The 26236-nt window shown below is 47.5% G+C and overlaps 2 protein-coding genes and 1 non-coding gene across 3 annotated transcripts in view; 1 reads left to right on the top strand and 2 right to left on the bottom strand.

The window, feature by feature from the left end:
- LOC118785381 (A-kinase anchor protein 9-like) overlaps window positions 1-19133 on the top strand; it is a 28857-nt gene extending 9724 nt beyond the window's left edge. Inside the window, exons 16-43 of the mRNA XM_036539998.1 lie at window positions 1121-1281; window positions 1526-1710; window positions 1981-2189; window positions 2763-2868; window positions 3565-3756; window positions 5974-6206; window positions 6777-6896; window positions 7193-7213; window positions 8049-8285; window positions 8597-8764; window positions 9203-9319; window positions 9617-9784; window positions 9943-10854; window positions 11725-11895; window positions 12172-12621; window positions 12758-12824; window positions 13305-13483; window positions 13802-13993; window positions 14317-14484; window positions 15013-15181; window positions 15565-15778; window positions 16091-16277; window positions 16564-17199; window positions 17484-17648; window positions 18125-18357; window positions 18478-18566; window positions 18645-18790; window positions 19010-19133. Of these exons, the coding sequence (XP_036395891.1) occupies window positions 1121-1281; window positions 1526-1710; window positions 1981-2189; window positions 2763-2868; window positions 3565-3756; window positions 5974-6206; window positions 6777-6896; window positions 7193-7213; window positions 8049-8285; window positions 8597-8764; window positions 9203-9319; window positions 9617-9784; window positions 9943-10854; window positions 11725-11895; window positions 12172-12621; window positions 12758-12824; window positions 13305-13483; window positions 13802-13993; window positions 14317-14484; window positions 15013-15181; window positions 15565-15778; window positions 16091-16277; window positions 16564-17199; window positions 17484-17648; window positions 18125-18357; window positions 18478-18566; window positions 18645-18790; window positions 19010-19117 (6003 nt within the window). The 3' untranslated portion in view covers window positions 19118-19133. The remainder of the gene's footprint in view (window positions 1-1120; window positions 1282-1525; window positions 1711-1980; window positions 2190-2762; window positions 2869-3564; window positions 3757-5973; window positions 6207-6776; window positions 6897-7192; window positions 7214-8048; window positions 8286-8596; window positions 8765-9202; window positions 9320-9616; window positions 9785-9942; window positions 10855-11724; window positions 11896-12171; window positions 12622-12757; window positions 12825-13304; window positions 13484-13801; window positions 13994-14316; window positions 14485-15012; window positions 15182-15564; window positions 15779-16090; window positions 16278-16563; window positions 17200-17483; window positions 17649-18124; window positions 18358-18477; window positions 18567-18644; window positions 18791-19009) is intronic.
- Window positions 19134-20292: 1159 nt separating this feature from the next.
- On the bottom strand, window positions 20293-23262 carry LOC118785380 (high choriolytic enzyme 1-like). The gene is made up of 7 exons (XM_036539997.1): window positions 23229-23262; window positions 22618-22677; window positions 22343-22495; window positions 21281-21398; window positions 20936-21114; window positions 20626-20707; window positions 20293-20545 (listed from the first exon to the last, which is right to left on the bottom strand). Exons 1-7 carry the CDS (start codon window positions 23260-23262, stop codon window positions 20302-20304), a joined length of 870 nt encoding a protein of 289 aa, XP_036395890.1. The 3' UTR covers window positions 20293-20301.
- Window positions 23263-25389: 2127 nt separating this feature from the next.
- trnak-uuu lies at window positions 25390-25462 on the bottom strand. The gene has a single exon. It is a non-coding gene; the product is annotated as a tRNA-Lys (tRNA).
- Between the last annotated feature and the right edge of the window lie 774 nt (window positions 25463-26236).

Raw genomic sequence — 26236 nt, 5'->3', positions numbered from 1 at the left:
TGCTCTATACTGCAAATTTACTAACTGCTTCTAAAACCACTTGAGAAGTAAGGAAGGCAATTTACCTTATAGTTATTACTGTAATGCAGATACTTAAGCTGCAGTCCTTAAGTCCTGCTGCTCATCGAGCCAAATTAATATGTTTTGCTTCAGAGCCACTCCATCCATGTGAGTCCTGAGCTGCATGTTACCTAAGGACAGGCTTGTGTTGCTGTGCCTGAATGGTAGATAGCTAATATTGTGTGAGTCACACTGATTTTTCTACTGCTGTTGGCTGAATAAGTAAGTATAAATCATATTAAAAAGAGGTGATTTGAGCAGAATCAATACTTTTAAATTGTTGGTAATTAGCACTCATCTTAATATTTATCCTGTCTTCACTTCAAGCTGCTTGAGACTGGGAATTATCTCAATTTTGCCTGAATCTCACCAGGCTCTCCTTGGCTGTGTGCTTTCTCCTGCGGTCATATTAAGACTCAGAGGTAGTCTGATAAGTATCCATACCTCTAAATGTTTGGTAATTAAACACTCATCTTAACACTTATCCTGTCTTCACTCCAAGCTGCTTGAGGCTGGAAATAAGCTCAGTTTTGCCTGAATCTTACCAGGCTTTCCCTGGCTGTGTGCTTTTTCCTATAGTGCATCTGTTCCCAGATAGGGGATGTGTCGGGACCTTAGTTCATGCTGCCCTCCAGTGGGCTGTGGAGCTGGGGACAGAATGCTGGAGCAGGGTTAGTAGAAGACTGGCGGAAAGTTTGTGAGACTCCCATGCAAGCTTGTGTTTCATTTCATGTTGCCATAGTGATTAAGAATTAGGTGCAAGGTATTAAACCATGTGAGCTCCAATGCTGTCAGCTCCTCACTCCCACACTGTTGGTCTGCGCAGTAAGCTCCTAATATTAGTTGCGTCAGCCTGGGCTTCGTCTGGGAATCCTTCCATTTGCAATTTTTCAGCGCTCTTCTGCTGATTCCCCCCAACCATGAGCTGAGAACGCACTGAGTCTGAAAGCAGATTACTTGGGTGCTGGACAGCGGCTTGGCTGTGAGGTGTGGATAATGGCCTGCTGACAGAGTGATGACCGGGTTCCTTTCGCTGGCCTCTCTCCTGTCCCTGTCACAGCGGTGCAGTAGGGCATCCCACCTGCAGGGGGAGCCGGAGGGGAAGCACTCAGAGATGGAAGCCCTGGAGTCACCGTTGCAGCCTGGAGGCAGAGAGAACCAGGAGGGGGGAGACCCGCTCTCCAAGCTGAGGGCTGACCTGAGAACAGCAGCAAAGGAGAGGTGAGGAGTGGGGCGGGTCTGCCAGATGGAGGAAGGGACCAGCATGGAACCAGTGTGTGTAATGGGGGGAAAAAAGAAAAACATTGTAAACGCAATAGAAAACTGAGCACTATATGTTATACCGTCTTTCACTAAGATGATTGGCTGCTGTGACGTGTCTTCTAGAAGGATGCACAACAATTGCTGTCTTTCAGTTCTTGACTTATTCAGAGTGTGAAAGGCACTTTGAATGTGACGCCCCCAGGAAAGACCTGCAGCAGGCCTATGGGCGTCTTCATAAGGTGCTAACGGAGGTGCTGAGACTGACCATGGCCACAGAGGAAGAGATCAACAGGAGAATCGCTGTCTGCTTGGAGCCCAGTGAAGACCAGGGGGCTGAGCCCCATGGCAAAAGACCCTACAGAGAGAGCAGGGACTCCCAGGAGAAAGGTTGGTGGTGCTCCACTTCACAAAATCATGAATCCAGATTTGGACAAGCTGATGACTTCATTGACTGAGCTGTAACTGCGATAAATGATAAAACAGTTATATGATTCAGGGTCACTGTTTAAAATGCTCCCGTAAAAGCAATGTTTTGTCAAGGTGTAAACGCATAAAGACTGGGTACAGCAGAATATATCAGCTGTATAAATGTTCAGTTTAATAAATATTTCGGTATCCTTTCTGTGTTACTCCTCCATGTCTGCATTCTTCCCCAAGGAGAAGAGGAGAGAGAGGCGGTTTCAGACAGCAGCCTGCGGTCAGCATTGAAAGGTGGCGGTGTGGAGATCTCCCATGGGCTGCCGGAGAGCCCGTTCTGCAGGCCGGAGCCAGAGCCTGAGGAGGAGGAGATGGTGCTGAGAGTCTGCGTCCGCCTTCACTCTTCTGTGGACAAGCTGCTGGAGCTGATCCCCTGCTCCACTTTCCCGGTAAGACAGAGACCAGAAGGCATCATGGGAGGATGAATGGAAACGAGGCTAAAACTTTTACTTGCATTACAATACAATACATTATTTTCATTTAACAGATGCTCTTAACATCTTTGCTTACATAGGTTACAGTTATTGTGTGTTACCCATTTATACAGCTGGATATTTACTGAGGTAATTCTGGGGTAAGTACGTGGCCGAAGGTTACAGCAGCACTGCACCAGCGGGGAATCGAACCCGCAACCTTTCAGTTGTGAGCCCTGCTCCTCACCGCTACGCTACACTGCCGCCCCTACTTCCAAATTCCTTTTTCATATTGCCTATACGCTATAGTCCTATTATCTATTGGATTAGTAACTTCTTACAGATAGAATGATGTGTTTCTAGTGCAGTTACTGCTCTTGTTTATCCAGTTGGAGCAGCCGTGGAGATGACCTCTGTGTTCAGTGCCAGCGCTCTCAGAAGGGCTGTGTTCTGCTTGGTTGGGATGTGGAAGATTGCTCTGTCTGCGCAGTGGCAGCAGACTGTAAGATCCATGACGCTGAGCGCAGATTTCCCCTTCTCTCTGCGCAGCTGGAGCAGACTGCTGGGGCACAGGACCGCTTGGAGGAGCAGTTCAATCCCAGCAGGCTGGACTTAGACCTGCTCGTACTGCAGCAGAACCTGCATAAGGCTGAGAGTGAGTATGACCGCTCACTGGCTGCTGGAGCTATAACTCAGTTAACCCTGATGATATGTGGTGAAAAACATCAGGAATATTTTTGGGGCAAATATTTCTGATTGTAGCTGCTCTGTTCTTGTTTTGTCAAGAGAGGAAATGTCATAATCAGGACTCTGTCCCCGTTGGGCAAAGTCCCACACTGACAGTGTCCTTGTGCACTGCATTAGGATAAGTTTTGACCAACACGTGATCATGGTTCATGGGAGCTTATTTCAGAAGAAAACTTTCTGGCAGTGTGTTTCCTTCAGTTTCTTCCTCCAGTTTCTCTGGATCATGTGATTTTTCAGTTAAACATGGGGTTTATGGAAAGTTACTTGTGTGTGTACGTGTGTTCATTTCCTATACACTTGTATCTGTCCCTAAGGGATGATGGAATACTGCATGTGTGTGTTCTTAGATAAACATGTGTACTTGCTTCTCAGCATTGATGGAACGTTGCAGCTGTGTGTGTGTGTGCGCGCGCGCGTGCGTGTGTGTGTGTGCGCGCGTGCGTGCGTGCGTGCGTGTGTGAGCTAAACCTGTGTACCTGCTTCTCAGCATTGATGGAACGTTGCAGCTGTGTGTGTGTGTGTGTGTGTGTGTGTGTGTGTGTGTGTATGTGTGTGTGCGTGCGTGCGTGCGTGTGTGAGCTAAACCTGTGTACCTGCTTCTCAGGCTTGCTGGAAAGTTACGACGCAGAGAAGGAAGCGATGGAGGAGGCCCTGCGGCAGAAGGAGTCCCGGGCACAGCGGCTGGGAGCAGAGCTTGAGGGGCTGCAAGTTCAACTCCAGGAGCTCAGAGAAGAGCAGACCCTGCTGCTCCGCCAGAGAGAGGCCCTCACAGGGGGGCTGGGGGACAGAGAGAAGGGTGAGCTGGAGCGGGTGATGGGGGGGGAGTGCACCTTGGTATAAGGTCACGTTTTTGGTTAAGAGATTGAATCTTGCCTTTGTACAATGCCTGCACCACAGCAAACTCAGGCTGGCTTTTTATGACACGCAAAAGAGCTGTCTGCCCAATGGAGACCACGGGAATGCTGTCTCATGAAAGAGGTAAATGCCACGAGGGACCTTGTTGTTGCCGTTTTCTTACTATGTAGGAAGGTCTGATATTGCAGGGGGTGACACAGCATTATGGTTTTGATTGTTCTTAGTGGATGGGTTTGATGTGTTGCATCAGTGTGGAGGCCAGTTATTCTATCACTGCATTTATATCATTTTCATTTTCATGATGGTCATAATTGAACATAATCCTTCACCTTTAAAATGTTTTAAATCTAGTCTGACTGCAGACTGTGTATATAATAGAGATGGACATATAGAGTAATTTCAGTACTTGTGTTCTCTAAAGGGACACAAAAATGGGTAATGTAAAAATCATTCTTGTCCCATTACCACATGTGTCCACTAGATGTTGCACTAGCACTCTCTGAGGTCTACACTGAACAAGTCTAATGTATTAAAGAATGGTGGTGTGTGTTAGCATTTGCACTTCAGAATGTTGCAATCTCCATTTTATTTATAAATGATAACAACTGCTAAATAATGCAACAGTCGTAAGTTACTGCTGCAGTTTGATAGAAGCACTTTCTACCCTTATCAAGTGATCTTGGATCAGAATCCAAATTTGATACTAAATAGTTGTGTTTTAGGACTGGCAGTGGGTAGGATGATCTTAGGTCTGTTGTCAAGAGCAGGATGCACTGAAAGCCTGTGATTTCAGTCCAGCTGCAAGTGGACAATGGGGGTATAAACTGCATTATACATGACACATAAAATGGTTTTCTATGGCCCGATGACGTTGTCAACAGGTCCATTGTGCACGTCACTTAATTAATATGCCAATATCCTGTATTTAAGCTGTTTTTTCAGGGTTCCTGCAAAGGACACTTGTCGGTAACCACTAATCAACTACCCATGTCCATTGTGTGTTATCAGACAGTTATTGCGGTTTTAAGTTGTTTACTCCGTGCAGACAGAATGTTGAGTCCATTTGAGATCTCTTCCATTAAAATCTGGCTGCAAATCCAGAGGCAAAAACTTACATTAGCAGAATAAAGCTTAAATGGCATGAACAAAAAAGTCAACATAAATGAATGTAATTTAACATCATCAGTTCGCTAATCTATAATTTGGGTCGCAAATGGCCAAAAATTGCATTAGCAGAACTTAGCTAAGAAATACTTGATTTTAAATGTCAGCGTACGTCAGTGTAATTTAATATCACAAGGTCGCTAATACAGGTACAATGTCATTTTCATGTTAGCCCTGCTATTTTTACATCTGTGTTCTGGCATGTGTACTGAGGCTGAGAAGTTTAAGGGGCTGAATGGTCCCTTGTTTGTGTTCTGGTTGTTCCACTCACCACATGTTTTGTGAAAAATGAGGGTGTGTTTAGGTTGTTGAAGTTTTTTGCTTAAAATCAACTATTAATCATCAAAACCTACAGGTAGTCATCTCACCTTGATGTTATAATATCTGGAGACTGGTAGATACACCTATTTAATGCAATGTTCATACACAAACGCTTTGCACCCACACATGAATTTGTACTGTGTTTTTAATGGGGCTGTCTTGAGGAGACAGGGCTCTATGTGTGGGAGATGGAGCCATCTTTAAGAGCTAGGGCTCTGTTTGTGGAAATAGTCCTGTCTTTGGGAGGCAGGGCTTTATGTTTGGAGATAGTCCTGTCTTTGGGAGGCAGGGCTCTGTGTTTGGAGATAGTCCTGTCTTTGGGAGACAGGGCTCTGTGTTTGGAGATAGAGATAGTCCTGTCTTTGGGAGACAGGGCTCTGTGTTTGGAGATAGAGATAGTCCTGTCTTTGGGAGACAGGGCTCTGTGTTTGGAGATAGAGATAGTCCTGTCTTTGGGAGACAGGGCTCTGTGTTTGGAGATAGTCCTGTCTTTGGGAGGCAGGGCTCTGTGTTTGGAGATAGTCCTGTCTTTGGGAGGCAGGGCTCTGTGTTTGGAGATAGTCCTGTCTTTGGGAGGCAGGGCTCTGTGTTTGGAGATAGTCCTGTCTTTGGGAGGCAGGGCTCTGTGTGTGGAAGGCGAGGGGCGCTGATGGTGACTCTGCTGTCCCCACAGCCCTGCTGGAAGAAGCTCAGCGGTTGATGGAGGAGAAGCTGGACGTGCAGCGGCAGGCGGAGAAGGACCAGAGCAGGCAGGCGTCCCAGCTCAGGCTGCTGGAGATGGAGCTGGAGGAGCAGGAGAGCTGCAGGCAGGAGCTGGAGGAGCAGCACAGGGCCCAAATAGAGGACTTCCAGCTGCAGATCCAGGCCCTGGAGAAACAGCTCAGACACCACCGTCAGTTTATCGACGTAAGTAGCTGCACTCAGACCCATGGCTGCTGGGTCATTACAGTAATGCTAGTGATGCTTATATCCCATTTCTACTAATACAGATATCACGTTATATGTATTTGCTGAGCAGATATTCTGCCCTGTTCACACATTACCCATTTATTCAGCTAGATATTTACAGAGGTAGTTGCTCAAGTGAATAACAGGAGAACCCCAAGTGGGAATTGAACCTTCAGCCTGGTTACTAGCATTGCTGTGTCTGTACATCATTAGGGTAACTTCATATACCTCAGCGCACGCACACATCTGTATCTGAGGTCTGTATGTACTGGGAGGAAATGAGCTCTATATCTGACTCAGATGCAGGGCAACTGTGCTTCCAGAGAAAGAACGCTTCCAGTAGCCAACATTTTCTGGTTAAAGGAGGCCCAGAAATCCTGATTTGCTCTTAGAAAAGATTATGTGAGCGGAGTTCAAATACCAAGTGAATAGGCAGTTTAGAGGGCAGCAGTGCAGCCGTGGGGGGGGGGGGGTTGGTTTGTAAAGTGTAGGTGTGGAGCGGGGGGTGTCCCCTCTCCGTGTGTGCAGGAACAGGCCGTGGAGCGGGAGCATGAGAGGGACGAGTTCCAGCTGGAGATCCAGAAGCTGGAGGCCCGGCTGAGACGCCCGCCCAAGCCTGGGCAGGCTGCGGGCGGCAGGGGACAGAAGGTAGCGTCCTCCCTCTGCGGGCGTGGCTGTGTGTGCGCAGTGTGCTGGGTGTGTGTGTGCTGCGCGTGTCCACAGGCTGCCAAACAGTGAACCTTACTCGTTGGTTATCATGATATTTTTTGTGCTGAGATGATTGTAGAAAGTTCATAAATGCGTGATGGACTAAAAGTACATTTGATATTGCAAGGGATACATGTAATATTTAACTAACATTATTGAAGACTTCAGTTTTTATAAAGCAATGTGGTCTTTTCATTGTTTTTTTTTTGTTTTTCTTTTTAAATTAAATGTTATAGATTGAGGACTTGGTACTCCAGGTATGGTAACTTAGTTTTCATGAGCCCTTAAATGCTTTTTTGCATGACATGCCTAGTTTCTGTTTCACCTGATTTTTATCTCCTGTCAGATAAAATTCAATTGTGTTGCATGCGCTGATGGTCCTTTTCATTAACTCTGTACCACTGGCTTAGTCTAAACCAGTACAGTTGCTTTGGGTCTTCTTTTGCCATCCATGGGGTTGTGGAGCTTGAAGCCAGACTTGTTTTGCTTTGGGATCAGAGCTTCTGTAGAATGCCTGCATCCTGCACATCTTGTGAGATTGACCTTATGAAGCCAGTGACTAACAAAGTTAATTTAAAGAGACTGATTTCCACCTACTGCTGCAGGTAGATCCTGAATGTAATTAACTGTTGGTTTTGATGCCTACTTTGTACACTTCTATGGAATGGCTTAGCTGAGTAGTTTTAGTGGCAGCAGCCCTGGTGTGGCTCCAGCCGTAGTTTTTTCAGCTGCTTTGCGTCAACTCTGCCTTTCTCTTTGTGAACATGTCACCTGTTCCTAACTGATCCAGTAATCCCAGGATGTCCAGGTTATTCAGGAGGGAAGTAAACAGTTCTTTAGTGTAACTGTCACATTTTTATATGCTATGTGTATTGATTAATTATGAGATAAAGATAGATTCTGTAATGTAGACAAGAGTATTTCAGGAGTAATATCATTCAGATGATGGTGTGTGAGTACAGTAAGATTGCAGATTGCATGCACTAAAAATGAACCTGGCTGTAAGATCCTAAACTGGACTCTGGTTGCTGGAGACGCCTTCATCCCATCTCGAGGCTGTGTAGGACCGTAACTAATCTCTGTTAACTGCAGGTGGAAAGTCTGCAGACAGTCATCAAGGAGCAGATAGAAGACTACAACACGCTGTTGCTGACCAAGGAGCAGTACCGGAGCAGTGTGTCTGAGCAGAACGAGCAGATCGAGAGGATGGCCGGCAGGATCTGCGAGCTGGAGCAGGCTCTGGTGGACAGGACCGAGTCCAGGCAGGCCCTGGACCAGCTGGAGCAAGAGCTGCAGGTGGCCAGGACGATGGCACAGGACCTCCTGCAGGTGGGGCCCCACAGCAATAAATACCTAACAACATGTTGGTCAGTCTGCGTTCATGCTGGACCTTCGGGCCTTCTGCAGATTGCCACAGAGAACAGTGCTGTTGGTGTCTATGAATGCATTTAGAAGAACCATGTGAGATCAGGTATTGGGATGCAAGTGAATTCATAGCCCATAATGACCCAGCACAAAGGTGACACCTCAGACACATGCTGCATAACGCCTACAAATAAAGTAACTCCTCACAAGTTCAGCCATGACTACTGTTTTGTTAAATGGTTGTGTTCCTCATGGTTGTTTTAATCTTCCTCCAGGACAAAGAAGACCTCCAGCAGCAGCTGTCCTCGGCCTGCCTGCAGATATCTGCTGTACAGTGTAAACAGGGCGACGGCCTCCAGCACATTCCTCAGAGTGGAGCGTACCAGGCCCTGAGAGAGCAGCTGGAGTCTGCGCTGCAGTCGGTGACCAGCAGGGACGAGCAGGTGAGCACTGATCTTAGTACAGTATCTTGTACCGTCTGTACTGTGTATCCTGTTTGGAATTGGAATCGTAACACTCGTTCAGTTCGGAGTGTGAACATGTTATTCTGCGCTTCTTAATCTGTCAATGAAGCGGTTCTGTTGTTTTGAAAACCAAACTAAAGATCTGTCTGGAGGTTGAATTGTAATCTACTGAGTGTTCCACAGTGCCTGGAATAATCAATGCAAGGAAATCTGTAAATGTTACAGATGTTCCAGTTTAAGATCTTCTCCAGTGTCAGAAGCTCTTATTACATTTGAAAATAAGAAAGGCTTGCTATTCCTAAGTATAGTACCACTTACCTCAAAAGTGAGTGCACACACATCTGATATTTCTGAGGTGCTGAAGTGATCTTTTCACTTATAAACATATTGATAAAAAAGGAAAACATTTCTGTCCAGCTGGAGCAGGTGCAGAGGGACATGTCTATGGAAGAGGAGGAGCTCATACCACAGAAACTGGCCAATCAGAGCTCCATCTGTCTCTCCCAGATGCAGAAAGAAATGGATTCTGAGAAGGTAAAACTCTGAAACCTTTACCATTTCCTTTGTCAGTTACTCATGAAAAAGGGGGATGGAATATGCTACTTACTCATAGTTAAATCTCATTAATATTACAATGGTCTCCTTTTCTAGGACATTTCTAATCTCTTGTTGGCTGAGAGTGATTCAGGTTAAAATTGCTGTGAGCTGTGCTGTGAGGTTTGCTGTGTGCCAGATATGCCTGGATTGCAGCAGAATGATGCCAGTGGCATAATTACAGTTTGGATGCGTTTCATTGTGGATAAAATGTGACCTGCATCCCTGTCCCCTCAGGGGACTGCCAGCACTCTGCACAGCCATCGGGAGGCGGGCCGAGAGGAGAGCCGCGCCTCCACGCTGCTGGTGCCATTCTCCAGGCTGGAGGAGAAGAACAGGGAGATCTCCTGCCTCAACGAGGAGATCCTGCGTCTGCAGCAGGAGGCAGACGGCTCCAAACACAAGGTGGCCGCAACGTCCCACCAGACTGGCTTTCTTCTGAGGCAGCTGATAAAATCTGGGAGTTAAAATATCAAAGGAGTTTGAGTAGGTGTGTCATCTGTTAAGATGTAAGAGATTGGGAGCTGTGTGTGTAAACTGTGTCTTTCCTTCTGCCGCTATAGGCTGTGGAGGAGAAGCAGGCTGAGGTGGAGGAGCTGCGCTCCCAGGTGGAGCGTCTCCACGGCGACCAGGCCCGCCTGCGCCGGGACAGGGAGGAGGAGGTGGAGCAGCTGCACGAGGTCATCCACAAGCTGCAGGAGGAGCTGGCGCAGATGGGTCCCAACCGGCACGAGGTCAGCAGCTCCCCGGAGCACAGCCCCGCTCCCGGCCCACAAGGCCTCTGGCCCCCCCATGGCCGGGAGGGCAGCCTTTGCCACGAGCTGACCCCCCACTGCCCGCCGCCCCCCCGCGCCCGCCTCAGAGACCTGCAGGAGCAGCTGGAGCAGGCCGTCCGGGAGAGGGAGGCCACACAGCGCCTCCTTCAGTCCCAGGAGGAGGCCTTCCGCAGCCAGGTGGAGGTGCTGAGCTGCACCCTGTGGGAGGAGCAGGAGAGGCGGGGCCAGCTGGAGCAGGAGTGCAGCAGGCTGAGGGTGCGGCTCTCCCAGCAGCAGGGCGGGGCAGAGGGCAGGGGGAGGCTGCTAGAGGCGGAGCTGCTGGTGAGGAGGGCGGAGGAGTGGACAGAACAGGGCAGGGAGGCGGGGCTGGAGGAGGAGCTACATCACATGCAGGGTGGAGCCCAGGAGCTTCTCCACTCTCGCAGCGAGGACACGCCTCTGGACAAGCCAGAGAGGGAAGAAGAGGGTGTGGCCGCAGCAGAGACACCGAGGACAGTGGTGAAGGAACAGGGGGCCCAGGTCCAGGAAAGCCAGGCTGAAATCCACAGCCTGGAGACAGCGAAGGAGGAGGTAACGAAGCTGAGGCGGAGCGAGGGCCGACTCCAACAGGAAATTCAGAGGCTGAAGCAGGAAGTGATGTCAAAGAGCAGCCACATACAGGAGCTGAACACCCAGCTGGAGGCTCAGAGAGAAGTGCTGGTGAGTCCATCAGTCGCTTTGCTGAGAAAGAAGTATAACAACTTCAATATAGCACACAGGCAAGTGGTTTATGTCTTTTCTTTCATTGTACTTCTAGGCTTAGTGGCCTCCACTGTTATTTCCCTTCCACTTAACCCTTAACTATGTGTAATGGATATGGTATGCCTAGATCTGTTTAGGTGAATTAATGTCATTAATATGTGTTCTCAAACAGTGTTCTGACAGTGCAACAACAGGATATTTAATTGCTCTTCCAGGTAAAAAATTTAATTAAAGCCCTGTCTCATGTTTATTCATCATATCCTTGCAATCTAATTAAGCAGACATGAATGAATCACTCCTAATGTTCATATGAAAATGAGGCAGTTAGGTACAGTAGACATATTTGTTGAAATATTCCAAACCTTTTTTATAGAACGAAGTCGTTTATAAATAAGGCTTTCAGGGTCCCACAGCACCACATGGTGGTGTAATGAGCCATTGCGCTAAGCGCTAAGGCCTTTAAAATGCCCGGCATTGCAGCTGCTGCTGGGTTACATGGAGCATTGGCTGCTCGGCAGTGAGCAGCAGCAGACAGGATGGCAAGGACTCCTCTCCCCGCAAAACGAAGCATATCCTAGAGAAAGAGGTAGAATCTGATGCATCTCTTCAGTCATACAGTATTTCTTACAGCTTAACTTTATTTTTGGTGGTGAAAGGAAACTGTTTTTGCTTCATGTTTTCCTAGAAAGGGGGCAGGGTAGCTGAACATTTCCAGGAAGAGAGAAGCAATTAGGAGCAGATCGGAACAGGGAGAGCTGAAGAGCTATGGATGGATGGATGATGATGACGATGTCTGTGTGGATGATGAAGATGTGTTGTTTCCGGCAGACGTTCTCCGAGGAGACTCTGGCTAAAGCAGGGGGAGTGCTGAGGGAGAACGAGAGGCAGCTCGATCGGCTGGGGGCGGAGCGTGATGCCCTGAGGGCGGAGCTTGTTGCTGTGAAGGCGGGGCTAAGCTCCAGCGCAGAGAGGGCAGAGAAGTTGTTGGAAGAAGGGCAGGTACTGTGCTTCCCTTACTGTCATTCAGCCGCACATCACTCAACAGGGACGAAACCCCATGTCCTATTGAACATGTAACTGTTGCTGTTACAGGTTTACAAAGACATGGGGCTAATAAACCTGTTTATAAACTTGTTCTTTCTGTGAACAACCACACGTTGCCTTTTCGTTTCAGTGGGGACTTGATTTAATGGTTTAGCTCACAGCTTTGAGGGGAGTATAGCAGAATTGTTGTTGGATTGTCAGCTGAATGTGTGCCTTCAACCTGTCTCTCAGACAAAGGACAAAGCCCTGAGGGACCTGGAGATCCACAACCACCAGCTGAAATCAGAGCTGCAGGGGCTGCAGGAAGGCCTGGCTGTGCAGGAGGAAGAGCTCGCCCACCAGCAGAGGGAGCTAGAGCTGCTGCAATACCACTGCAGCGCGCAGGGCTCCAGCCTGGATCCCAGCACCCCGCACAAAGCCGAGGCCCTCCTGTCTGCTCTGCCCTGCGAGGGCTCCCAGTGTTCACCAGAGCTGCTGCACGAACCGCTGGCAGCCGGGGTCCACGCTTCACTCCCCCCGGAGCTCAGCACCCAGCACATGAAGGCCTCTGGACAGGCCAAAGAGGGTTCCCAGCCCACTGAGAACAAGCCCACCCCGCAGGAGCGACCCAGCACCCGCTCCCCAGGCTCCGCCTCGGCCTCTGAGAACCTCTCCGCTCTGCATCCCTTTGATGCTGACAAGGTGAGTGTGCAGGGCCGGGAGAGCATAAGAGCACACCATCGTAGCACAGAGGGCAACGACCTTGGCGGGCTGTTGCTGCTGTGAAATTACCCATAAATCAGTGCATTTTGTATAAGACGATGATGAACGCTTTCAGGTGAACGCACTTGGGGATGTAGACCTGACCAGAGCGGAGCAGTGGGCCGGAGATGGAGAGTGCAGCAGTGAGTCCAAATTCCTGTGGCAGTTTCGTTGTGTTAGCTTGCCTTGTGTGATATAATGTGCAGTCTGTGAGCAGGCAAGCTGTTCTTTGCTTCTGTTAAATGTAACCAGTGAAATTAGAGCTACAGCTAGCACACATCATGTCACAGTGCATTATTCTCATTTAGCAGACACTCATATCCAGAGGGACTTACAAAGGTTACAGTTTTATCCATTTGTACAGTTAGATGTTTACTGAGGCAACTGTGGGTTAAGTTCCTTGCCCAACAGTACAACAGCAGTGCCCTAGCAGGGAATTGAACTGAAAACCTTTCAGTTACAAGTCCTGCTTGTACGTCACACTGCTACTCACACACAGCAGTCTGCTTTGTGTATATGTTCCAACAGATTGAATTAACCACTGCAAGCGTTATTGCTGGACAGAACTACACCCTTTGACCTTAGTTAAAGCATATGTGCAGACTGATGCCTGTATGTTTCAGCTGCAGATGTGAGCTCGGAGCTGGGCGGCAGCCTGCAGGTGGAGCTGGACAGGACAGAGTGTCTGAACGCCAGCTTCATAGAGTACCTGCGCAGTCGTGGCATGGCCGTGGCAGACAGCAGCGACAGCACCACAGAGAGCGTGGACCAGTGCGACGAGCTCCTCTCGCCTGAGCTGGAGGTACAGGGATTTTCACTTACCCACAGCCTTTTAGGAGCCGTTATGCTAAACCTGAAATGGGCTCACGGCTTGTGGTGCTAGTCCAGGTCTGTGTATCCTGAATGACAGCGGAGAGGTGACTGTGATTGTGATATGACTCCTGAGGGGGGCGACAGACACACTGCAGAGCTGAGGATAAGACAAAGGTCCTCGAGCTGAGCCTCCAGCAAGGAACCACAAGGGATACAGTCTGAGGAAAAGCTGTGTGCTGTAAAACCTGTTTGTGTCTGTTTCTGTGTCTGTGTCTGTCTGTATATGTGTGTGTGCGTGCTCCTCCAGGGCCTGTTGAAGAGGGTGTACCAGGAGGGGTTCAGGGTCCTGTCCCTGTCCCACCGCCCCGCCCCCTCTTCCCTGACGCCCCCCACCTCTCAGGCTCCACCCCTCACCTGGCAGACAGAGAAGCGGGCCCTACAGGAAACCGTCCTCTCCCTCAGAGAGCTGCTCTGCAAGATGGCCGACAGAGAGCACAAGGTCTGTGCAGCTGTGTGTGCACCCACAGGGGCTCTGACACCTTCAGATCTCTCACTCCAACCTGGGGATGCTCACTATCTATTGTTTAAAGGTTGAGACTGTCACAAATGGCACCTTAACTGTTGTCAGTTTTTCATACAGTTTCATACTGTTAAATCATTCTCCATTCTCTATTCTTGAGCTGTATGCTTGCATTTTTACTTAATAGGGCAGTCTTCTTATGCAGCGGTTAGAATGATGTCCCTGACATTATAAGGTTTTGTATGTATAGTATTTAACATTAGGATGCTTTTGTAATGGTATTTTAATGTGTATGTGTATAGGTAGACAGCAGGGAGGCAGACTGGCGCAGGGAGTTTCTCCGGGAGGTTCGTAGTATGTGTCACAGTGAGACGGCCAGGCTGTCCTCTGAGCTGCAGTCTGTCATCAGCTCGCTGCGAACCCAAGACCCTCCGCTCATGGACCAGCTGGAGAGACTCCTCAAACAGCAGGTAGGCCTTTTTACAGTGCAGGCCTTCCTATACGGTGGTGGATGGAGCGAAATCAAGTGATAGTGGCAAAAATAGTGACATTTTAGTGAATACTATGTGGAATCTGTGCGTTCCCCCACAGAGTTAGATGTGATAATTATTTACCACATTGAGACTGAAGTTTGAGTTCAAAATCCTTAACAGAATTGTTGCATGTCATTCTTTCCCTCGCCTCACGGGTACTGCCTTTGCAGTTCGTCTGTCTGTGAGTACATGTCCGAAAAGAGTGATTCCTTTCTTCTCATGCTCTCACACAATGAGCAATAGCCATTCCTCAGTCCCCCTCAACGGTGGTCATTCATATGCATCTGATGTCTCTGTAATGACTTTCTGATTGAAGTGCACCTACGCGTATATGAAACCGAGTCTTAATGAGCGTGGGCTGTAGTTTCAGCAAACGGCCACTATACACTGGTTGTGTATAACTAAATTGAATGAAAGCGGCTGTGTTTCGTAGTCTCTGTTACATGCGTGTTGATCTCCGTCCAGGAGGAGCAGCAGCGCCGGGCCCTGGAGCAGCTCCTGTGTGCAGATCGCCGCAGTCTGCTGGAGGAGATGCAGCAGCTGCAGGCTCTGCTGCAGGCCTCCTGCCTGAAGAACCAGGAGCAGCTGCAGCAGCTGCAGGCCTCCCTGAATGCAGAGGCAAAGGGCAGACAAGGTGAGCGCAGGGTTCAGAGTTCACCGCTGGGCTTGAAACAGGCCATTGCCTTGTACAGTTTCAGGCATTGAGCCCAGCATGTATTCCTTTTGTATCAAATTGTTCATGAAAGTATACCGCTATACTGATTTCAAGAATTGTATGATGTTTTTTTCTTTATTCTGGGCAAATGTTCGCTTATTTTGTATGCTCTACTGTTGAACATTAGAGAATCGACTTCTGTAATCCCCTGTCAGGGAAGGCATTCATTCACTAAGGGCCTAGGGAAGAGACCCACTTTTGTACTCCACTTAGATGCGCAAATTATGAGAAATGTGGGAATGGTGGATGCAGCTGTGTTCACTGTAAAGTGGCTGTCTCAGTGCATTTTGTCTGCCCAGTAGAACAGCAGCGGGAGAGGGAGGGTCCCCTGGCACAGAGGGCAGAGCCCAGGGGATGTGAGGATCAACTGGCCCTCCTGAAGGTGGGGCAGGGGGAGGAGCTGAAGAAGGGGGAGGGGCTAGAGCAGCAGGAGGAGGATTCTGGGCAGGATGACCTCCACTTCAGCACTGCCAGCAAGACCCAGCAAGAGCTGCACAATGAGAACTGCAAACCCAGGTACAGTCCTGCCCATCACACCTCTCCTACTGTGCACCTGGGGCATTGCAGTGCGTGGTCACCGAGGTAGAAGTGTCCATAGAGAGTCATGCTGGGTGTATGTGTTATGTTATGGGGAGCTGAAGTGAAAGTTAATCTCTTTGGCTGAATCTCATAACATGCGTGAGCAAACCAGAGGAACATCTCTCACATTCTGTATTGTACTCCGTTTGACTCTGTGTGACTCCACATGTTCAAAGACTGTACAGCAATATCATAAATACTCTGCATGAATGTAGAAGTATCATAATGTGATGTGCCTCCTCCCTGCAGGCTGGAGAGTGAGGGGGTGGAGCAGCGGGACCAGGAGAGACTGCGCAGCCGGAGCAGACATGAGCAGGAGGAGCAGCAGGTCCAGGAGAGACTGCGCAGCCGGAGCAGACATGAGCAGGAGGAGCAGCAGGTCCAGGAGAGACTGCGCAGCCGGAGCAGACATGAGCAGGAGGAGCAGATGCACCAGGTTCTGTTTGTACTGCGGTCTTATTGCACTGCACTCATATCCCCTTGTTTCATCACATCACATTACACTGCATTCCTTACCAATGAATGAATGTAAAATGAATGCGATGTAATGTTTCACCCTCTCACTAAACACCCAGTTCACAGCATGCTACTCGTACTCCTCCCTCCTGCTGACCGGCCTGTCTTATTATTGCTTACTCATTCTATATCCATCTGTTAATCTCCCGTCACTTCACCAGTCACGTCTGTATTACTCCGTGTGCTCCCTGTCTGTCTCCCTGCAGGAGCTGCGGTTGGAGGAGCGCGCTGCTCGGAACAGGCAGCTGGAGCTGTCCCTGGAGCAGGAGCGTGTGGTGAGCGCTCACCTGCGCAACCAGCTGCAGGAGGAGAGCCAGCGTCAGGAGGAGGCGGCCTCCCAGGACAGGGAGCTCATCGAGGAGCTGCGGGTCCAGCTGGAGCGGGAGCGCGTGCTGAGCGCTAACCTGCGCAACGAGCTGCAGGAGGAGCGGTCTCACAGCAGCGCGCTGCTCTCCCGGGAGAGGAGGCAGCTGGAGGAGCAGCTGCAGGAGGTGACCCGGCGCCACGAGGCGGCGGCCTCCCAGGACCGGGCGTTCATGGCGGAGCTGCGGGCCCAGCTGCAGCAGGAGCGGGGGCAGGGGGAGGAGCTGGCCGCTATGCTGGAGGGCGCGCAGCGGCGGGCCGTTCGGAGCGAGCGGCAGCTGGAGCAGGAGGTGCAGAGGAGGTGCGAGGCGGCCCGCAGGGAGCAGGAGGCGGCCCGCAGCCTGGAGGAGGAGAGGCAGAGAGCCGCCCGGCTGCAGGCCGAGCTGGACGCCCTGGCGGAGGAGCTGCTCGCCCTGAAGGAGGATCAGAGGGAGACGCAGGAGAGAGAGCGACGATACGCCAGCACCTGCCTCAGACCGGTGAGCTACGCACCAGAGGAGCATGGGAGTTTCTGTAGGTCTCTCACAGCCACATCTCTCTTCAAACTCCTGTTCAGCTTCGTTTCATGAGAACAAGCTTTTATGGGAAAGAGATATGTTTCACAACTCATTTAGTGTGCAAAAATATTATAATAGGAGAAAAATTTTGTGTTAAGTCATGCATAATGTGTATGTGTGTATGTATATATATATATATATATATATATATGTGTGTGCGTGTGTGCGTGCGTGCATGTGTGTGTGTGTGTGTGTGTGTGCATCAGGTGGAGTGGCAGCAGCCTGTGGATGTGGCTGTGCTGTCAGAGAGGCTCTCCTGGCAGAAGGAGCACGCTGCCCTGCGGGTGGCGCTACAGAGGACTGGGTCTGAGCTCTCCCAGAACACGGCCGAGCTCGAGAACAAACCCCTCACCGTGGCCTCCAACAGCAAGGTGAGCCAGCCCTGTCCCTGCTCTGTCTGTTTAATGTAGAACTACAGCTTTTTCCCCTCACACTTTACAGAAAGTCGCAGATTACAAGTTTGATGTAGCTACACACATTAAATTTTTACCGTTTAGAATTGCATTACAGCAAGCAGGCCCACATTCCAGATCTAAGCCTGCATCCTCCTTACCTTGCTCTCACTATTCCTGCACACTGCCACTCAAAGCGTAAAATGTATTATTAGTAGTAGTAGTAGTAGTTTTAGTACTGTCCCTTGGTTTACATGACCCATGTAAGGATGCTAGGTAAGGATGATTACTAAAGCAGTTCAGGTTAAGAAACTTGCTGGGTGCAATACTCAACAATGCATTGCCCCACCTGGGAAGTGAATGTACATCCTTTGGATTACTGGCTCATCTTCTTAACCACTACACCAAGCTGCCTGTCTGAAGCTGTGCTCTGCACTGCTCTCACCATTGGCCAGGCCCAGCGCATGTACAGGAAGTACCTGCGTGCAGAGAGCTTCCGGAAAGCCCTGGTTTACCAGAAGAGGTACCTGCTGCGACTGCTGGACAGCTTCCAGGACTGTGAGAGAGCCATCCTGACTCTGACTGCCCGCATGGGGACATACCCCTCGCCTGGAGACCCTCAAGCCCCTTTGCCCTACCCTGTTAATCGCTTTAGGACAGCTGTCCATGTGGTCATCGCCATCTTGCGGTGAGACTGGCGGCCATCTTTCACTTCACACACAAGACTATATCTCATAATGGTGACCACCCATTTGCTGCTGGTTGTCCTGATGGATTGTGGATAAATATCTTCATCCCTCTCCCACAGATTGGCGTTCCTGGTCAGGAAGTGGCAGAAGGCCTTCAGAATAGGTCCAGCAGCGACGACCTCTATGAGAGAGCCTGGGCATGGAGCTGGTGAGATGCTCATCCTGGCATTGTGTGGTTTGAGTGTGAATTTTAGTTGTTCTTGTTGTAAGCCACTTTCTCCCACAGGCTCCAACACCAGAGCTGAGGGGTTGAGACGGCAACAACTGGGTGTCATCAGCTCCCTGGCCACCTGTGACGCCCGGCCTCACCCAGAAGGGTGTGGTCTTGAGCCCACAGTAACCCATCCGTTCCCTCTTCCAACTGCACGGCAGGTGACCTGTTTGAACCATGCCAGTATTAGCTCCTAAAAAATAGACCTTGGTGACCTCCTTAAATGGTGGGGCTTGGATTTTGTCACGGAGGACTCACGCTAACACATTGTTTAAGCAGTGCTGAGGTTTTCAAAGCAACTCTGATGTATCATCTTGAAAAAAATGGAATCACAGTCTGTCAAATGTCTCCGTTTGGTAAATATAAGATCTACTCCGCAGGTTGTGACCCCATCCTGTCCTGATTCGTACAGAGCGTCTCCTCTGACTGTACCAGGATCAGGTCCCGGGGGGCAGCCAGCAGCGGTGAGGGGGACTGCAGCCAGGTGAGGCGAAGGAGAGGAACACCCCTGCAACCCAACAGGAGTGTCCATTGGACACGATGGAGAGATGAGACAGGCGAAATATTTCTGCACAAATGTACTAATATATGATATTGTGTAATTTATCAGAAGGTTTCTGATCTCTGGTAAAAGTCGTTTGTGCTCCGTTTTATTGAATGAGATGGACTATTTTGCAGCTCTGTTGTGGCCATCAGTGAGCTGTCAGATCAGTCACCTAGCTCTCAAGTCATCAAGCTTTACTGATTGAATAAATAAGTAATGTACAAACTTTTGAATTTTACTTTTGGAGCTGCTTCTGAGCTTCCAGGGAGGAAGTTCATCTGTAAGTGTGACTTGTGAGGTGTGAATGGAGAGGTAGGAGATGCCTGGTCTCTGCTTTGCTTGTGAGAATATTTGTTTTACTTTTTTATTTTTTCCAGGATCACTGGCACAACCTCAGACCATAAGGAATGCCTCTGAATGTCTCATTTGTAAGATGATATCACTGACTGCTTCACAGTGTGTGTGTATGTATATTTAATGGGAATAATGAGTTTTTGTGAACAGTGTAAATAATTTTTAAGAAGTGTAGTTTTTTCTATGCAGGATTCTGTTGCCAACACCAAACAAGTTGTCACTGATGGTTTCAGTTGAATGTGTTTGAAGGAGCTTTTTATAATCATTTCTTTTTTGTATGTTTTGTACATATTTTACAGATACGACAACTTGTTTTATGTGTATATAAACATTTGAAGCAATAGATTTTACACTGGGGGCCAAGATTAAACATAGTCACACGTTAAACTCATTGGACAACACAGGTTTCTCAATTTTTTTCTTGTTTTTTATTTCTGTAAACCAAACAATACTTCCATCATCTAACCATAACAAGTTACAAAACAGACCATAATATATTGAGCAAAAAAAAAGATTGTGGCAGTTTTTAAGAGCTTATGTGGGGAAGTTTTTGGAGGTCTTGTAATTTGCAGTTAACAAAGTCAAATAGTTGTTATGCCAATGAAGATGTGCTATCCAGCAACAAGCGGAGGAAATATGCTACTATTTTAAGGAGCTGTTTGCTTTACTGAAACAGAAGTTTTACATGATTTCACTAAAGGAACATGGGCTGTTAAACTCAAGCTAGAACGTGATTGAACATTGGGCCAGTGGCATCCTCTTCCTCATCCACCTTCATACCAAGCCATCTGATGGGGGGGAAAGGGGGAAAACAAACCGTGTGATCACTTCATCAGCGCTGTTTGTGAGACACGAGCGCAGAGGACACTGAAATATGGACGTGTTAAACTTACTGCAGTTGTAGAGGACGTTTATCTTCTGGATGTCCGTGGGGCTGGGTCCTTCACGCTGGCCGATGGGAATAAACGGATCTGGTTTGGGGATGATGGTCGGGTCGCCATCCTCGGAGAAGGCGTACCTGGATCAGAACGCAGAGCAGTTGGTCATCGTGCCAGGAGGACTTACAGCTGTTCTGTAATATCTCAGCCCAGCGCTCACCTCCCGTAGTGCATGATGGAGTTGTAGTCATAGGCCGTGTTCAGGTTGTTCGTCTTGTACTTCTTAAAGTTGTGCACCTGATCTGTTGGGCGGTCAAATAGTGAGAGAGATGCCCTGTGAGTAGCTGCTAACCACTGTGCACCAACTACCATTTAGTGGTAACTGTGGTGCCAAATAAACACACTCATTTGTGTGACCTCACAGGCCTGGGTCCTGTGGTTTTACCTTTGTTTACATTGTCTCTGTTAACATGGGGGTTTTTTTGGGGGGTTAGATGGGGAGAGGGTTTCTCTGCAGGCGTCGGACTTACCTTGCAGGATGTTGTCCCACAGAATGGTGACGTAGCGGTCCCTGTCGGAGCGGGACTGCTCGTGCACAAAACCCAGGGCGTGCATGAGCTCGTGGGAGGCCACTCCGGCCCACATGCACCCCGGGGTCTCCAGGGAGAGGATCTGGGCTCCCCCGGTCACCCCCAGAAAGGACCAGCAGCTAGGAAGGGGGAATTGAAAAATTTGCTTTTCATGAGCGGAAGTGAACCCATCTCAGAAAATGGGGTTAAACTGTCATACATAGATCCTCATGTATTTTATGCGTGTGTATGAGATCAAAGAACTGGTGGTCATTTGATTTTGGCCTGGAGGTGGGTCAGACTCACCCTAATTTGGGCTGGATGTCCAGGAAGTTGGCCTCGTGGCTGCGGGGCACAAACTTCACACAGGTTCCGCTGGAGATGTCCTGCATGCCGGTCTCTATGGTCATTCTGTCCATGTTATCTACAGAGACAGTCAGACTGCACTCATCTCCCAGAACCTTCCAGAAGCATGGCTTCTGGGCAAAAATGTACCTCTGTCCTTAGACTGTTTACTAGGAACCTGCTGTTTAAATTCACATCGACTTATTGTGATGAAATATAATGCTGTATTCAAGTACATGGAGTTATTTCCTTGTAGCCCAGTTACGTTGAATGAAAGAAGTTGTGCCTTAACGTTGATTTATTAGATATGTGAAGTATGTGCTTTGTTTCAAATTTTGCCTATTTAATTCTGAATAACTCAGATAATATGAAGAACTCTTATGTCACCATGTACATACACTTACATCTCTGAATGGCTCCAGCTCATTTCTGTGTTAGTTGGTTTCAGTGTCAGAGTTATCACCTGCAAGGGAATTGCCTATGCCTTGCTTTGAATCACCTGTTTTGGCCCTAAGTAGCCTTTTTCAGGGATGGTATTTGTATGTCATTGGAAATAAGTGATTGAGTTGTGAATGTATGTGGATGTCATTCGGTTACTTCATTACACAATCCTATATGTGATAATCAAGCAGACAACTGAGTTATTCTTGTTGTCTAGTACCTGATGGTTTCTCTGTGGTTTGAACTTGTGTCTGTACAAAATGTCTACAGCTAATTACTTCATTGTTTAGTCATATAGGTCACTATTTTATAATGAATATGCAACAAAACATGAAACTGTATATTTTGGTTTTTATTTGCTTTTGTATTTTTTTGTTTTATGTAATGTACAGAAGCATTTGGTTACATTTCCACAAAGAATTTCCCCTCAGGGAAAGTAAAATCTTATCTCATCTTGCATCTTGTGTGTACAGTTACCTAAAGAAGTGACATGGTGCATGTACAGACTGTGTGTGCGTGCATGTGTGTGTGTGCACGCGTGGATGTGTGCGTGCGTGTGTGTGCGCATGCCCACACGCTCACCGTACTGTGAAGAGATGATGTAGGGCACATATACGTAGCCGTCCACAGACTTCGGCCAGAGGCAGCTGTTCCCGGTGCAGGTTATGGCGCTGCGGACGCTCGAGCGTGCGATATCTCCCTCCTTCAGGGTCAAGCCTGAGAGACTCCTCATCACTGTGGGAGGGAGAGAGGGGGTTATTCCTCCTCTGTTTTTGGGGAGGTGTCACCCCATTTTCCTTTGATAAACAAAGCAGTGACTTTGCTTGCAGCTGGTGTGAAAGAGGTGCTGCACTCACTCCGGTTAGCCTCCAGGATTCTGTCCATTGCGTTCATGTTGGTCTGCCGCCACATCTCCTCTGTAAGAGGGAGAGAGGATCAAACATCTGCATTTAAGCACAACCAGCCATTTGGTACATAATTCAGCACGTGTTAAGATAATCACAGTTTTGTCTTAGTAGATTCCTCCTAAGCATTAATGGATGAACCATTTTAGTGAAGGTCCCTACATAAATAGTCTCACATTCTAAAATATTTAGCGAATATCTTTGAAATTTTACCTGATATTTGCCTTCTAAACCGGAGTCTGGCTTCATGTGGTGCAGAAATATTCTAAAGAAGAAACAACAGACAAAGTTAAGGATGGAAGGGGGGAAAAAGTACGAAGGCAACAGCAGTGATGTTGCTCGGAGTTTACCTGGACTGGAAGTGCCCAGGTGTGGGCTGCCAGGCCCAGCAGGACGAAGATCAAAGAAGGGTCCATCATGCTTCAGCCAGGTTTCTCTGCAGGTGTGCTGCTGCTCCTCGCTGCAGGTCCAAACCCTGAAGGGACCTTTATACCTCCCTCACCCCTCAGCACAGCACGTTGAACCAGCTGACTGGACAGTTGCCTGGGGTGAGTCACTCCTACCCCCCGGAATCACACTCGCTACCTGGTTCTGCATTGTCCCCAGGGCCTCTGTGACGTCACAGTGTCCTTAACAAACCCTCGTAGGAGCCACAGCAAGTGACAGCCAGCTCAGGCCTTCACTGTAACCTGTATTTTTGCAAGGAGCGACAGACAGGCTTTGATTAAGGCAGGTGAGGTGGCCTGACACAGCAGTCTTAATGATTCTCTTGATCCTTGTTGATGTGCTGGATCGCGTGCTCTGTGTAAACAGGCAGTTTGCAAACTGGCTTGTGGTCACGTTTACCCACAGGGCACAAGGGGATCAGCTCAGAGTCCTGTCACAGATCTGGGTTCAGCGGCATACTTTCTGATTTATTTACAATTTCAGTTAAAGCAATCATCTGAGGGGCAAAGGTCATTAAAGGTTTTTAGAAATGACTCAAATATAAAAAAGTAGTTTATTATTCAGTACACTGCACTTTATTCTTATCTGACATGGAGCTTGCGTCATTCCTCTCCGAGACACAAACTGCTATTATGAAGATTGTGCTATCATAAGAGTGTTATAAAAGGTTTCTGCATATGGCAAATGGTATGGTTGTCATTTTATAAGATATTTCATTTATACAGTGGATTAATTGCTCAGATACTGTGATGGGGCAGTATTAGTATCCCTTTGAGGACTAAGTTGAATAAAACTGGCTGCTACTGTTGTAATAAGTTTCTGTAACTGAGTTGCATGCTGACCATCTGGGATGTTATCTTTGCAGAAGCTGGACTACAGTACAGCATGACATTCTGGTACACAGCAACAAACCACAGGAATTTGGAGTGGCCTACAGGGAGAGGGTCTGTACCTTACACCCCCAGATACAACCATACAACCTGTGCCACACAGCACCATCAGACATGTCAGGGAATACAACCAGATCAGGGAACAGAAACAAACGAAATGCTTCTGGAGCACAGCCAAAAAAAAAAAAATTCAAGGAAATTATTTTCAATTGTTCCTGACTGTAAAACATTCCATACTTGTAAATAACATATAAGCTTCAGTTTCAAGAAATTTTCATTGTAAAATCCACCTTATTTTTGACAAACACCTATTAAACTGCAATAACCAGCAAAGCACCTAAAGCTCTTTATGCTGAGCTAGCTAATGAAGTACTGGAATGTCTTGCAATATATCATGATTAAGAACACCAAAGTGAAGCCTAGACATATGACATTTACTCAGATGGATTATCTAAATTCATTTCAGAAAAAATGATCAAATTTGTGGTTTGTGAGTCACTTTGGGGGAGAAACTTTAAATAATAGAGCATATCATTAAAAAGATAATAATAAATAATATAAACTGTCTTCCATTTAAACCTTAATGTTTTTTTGCATTTTACGTATACACATTTATGTTAGCAGCTTTATGAAGAAATACAAACATTGGACAAATGTGAAACAATAAAAATGTAATAATTTTTTCTAGGTGGTAAGGAATTTTAGTTGGTGCCCAGACCACAAAGAACAGGATAGAAAGTAATTTTGTCATCAGAAAGAGTAGTTAAGAAAAGAATCAATCTCTGTTCACTGGTAGGTGCATGCCTCTTCAACATTGACTTTTTCGTATACCCAACGCACAGTGACATGTGATTTCGTTTTATTGTGATCCCATATAGCGGTAGCTGAAACTGCCAGATCACGCAGAAATAATCTGGATGTATACTGGTGACACCCTCACTTATGCTGTACCTGATTACATCTGATGACAACTTACTGCGCCATGGTTTAGATAGACTGCAACCTGCTGCGTACCATGTTTTATATCCCTTTAACTACCTGGTTTTAAGGTGCAATAACTAACACCAAAACATTGCACATCTTCTCTAATAATCAGTAAGCTAAATGCGGGTTTTGCGGTAATCGAAATTTTTAAAACAGTTTTGTTATACTTTTATAAGATCGCGATATATACCCTGGTTAGAAACATATAACGCGTGTCTTTGCTTTAAAGCGAGAAGTGCAGCACAAAGGTGAACTGTACTGTGCAACACAGCACTCTAAGCAGTAATTGAAATTACAGATCGTTTAGGTAGTATACCGCTACAGATGGATTGGTTCCTAGCGCACACACGTCAAAAATGTTTACAGTTCAAAAATTCTTCTAAAAAGAAAGAAAAAAATACTTCGCCCGAACAGGGACTTGAACCCTGGACCCTCAGATTAAAAGTCTGATGCTCTACCGACTGAGCTATCCGGGCTCTTAGAAAGTACTTCTCCATAATCTTACTCATAACTAGTAACATATCATAGTATTTAAAATTTCAGAATATTGATGTTGAATGTACTCAGGTTGTTCGTGGCTAGTATTCACTTGAACTACAGTATCAAGAAGTAACGACGCATGTAAAAATGCAGCTATGCGAAGCATGCTTCTTTTATTAACAATGGACAGTGCTTACAGCGTCCTGCCCGAAGGCAGCCAATAGCAGACGAGCCCTTACCGAGTCCGCGGAAGCAGCTGGAAAATACCGCGAGAGTTTGAATTTGAAATCTCAAAATTTCTCCTCAAACTGCTGGGCACTACACGGTAAAATTAGCCACTCAATCTGAACACATTACGATGGAAAAGGTGGATAGATTAAACACACTGCCTGACATCGAGATTTCTAATATGAGCAACAAAGAGCTTAAGGTAGGTGGAAAATCCTTGTTAATGCGTTGTTTTGCGGAAATGTGTAGTCTTACCTAGGCAATTCAGAGTCTAGTTGGCTAACGTTATAGCTACATTGTCTTGCGAAGTTAGTGTTATGTGTATGTGGGATGGACTAATCATTTCCATGTCATGGATGAATGGCTGGTTAACGAAATCATATAAAATATCTAAGATAGAATCTCTGTTGTTGAGTATTGCTAGCTACACGATAATTATATAGGAGCGCTCGAATCCTCCTTAATTACTCCTGCCCATTGTTGTTCGTTTTGCGAGGCAACCTCTCGGCAGTTGTTGTAATGGAGGTTATGTCTGTCTATAA

The sequence above is a fragment of the Megalops cyprinoides genome, chromosome 11 (genome assembly GCF_013368585.1).
Source record: "Megalops cyprinoides isolate fMegCyp1 chromosome 11, fMegCyp1.pri, whole genome shotgun sequence".
Taxonomy (NCBI): Eukaryota; Metazoa; Chordata; class Actinopteri; order Elopiformes; family Megalopidae; genus Megalops; species Megalops cyprinoides.
Note: the sequence above shows the minus strand (reverse complement) of the source record. Positions and strands in the feature narration are given on the sequence as shown.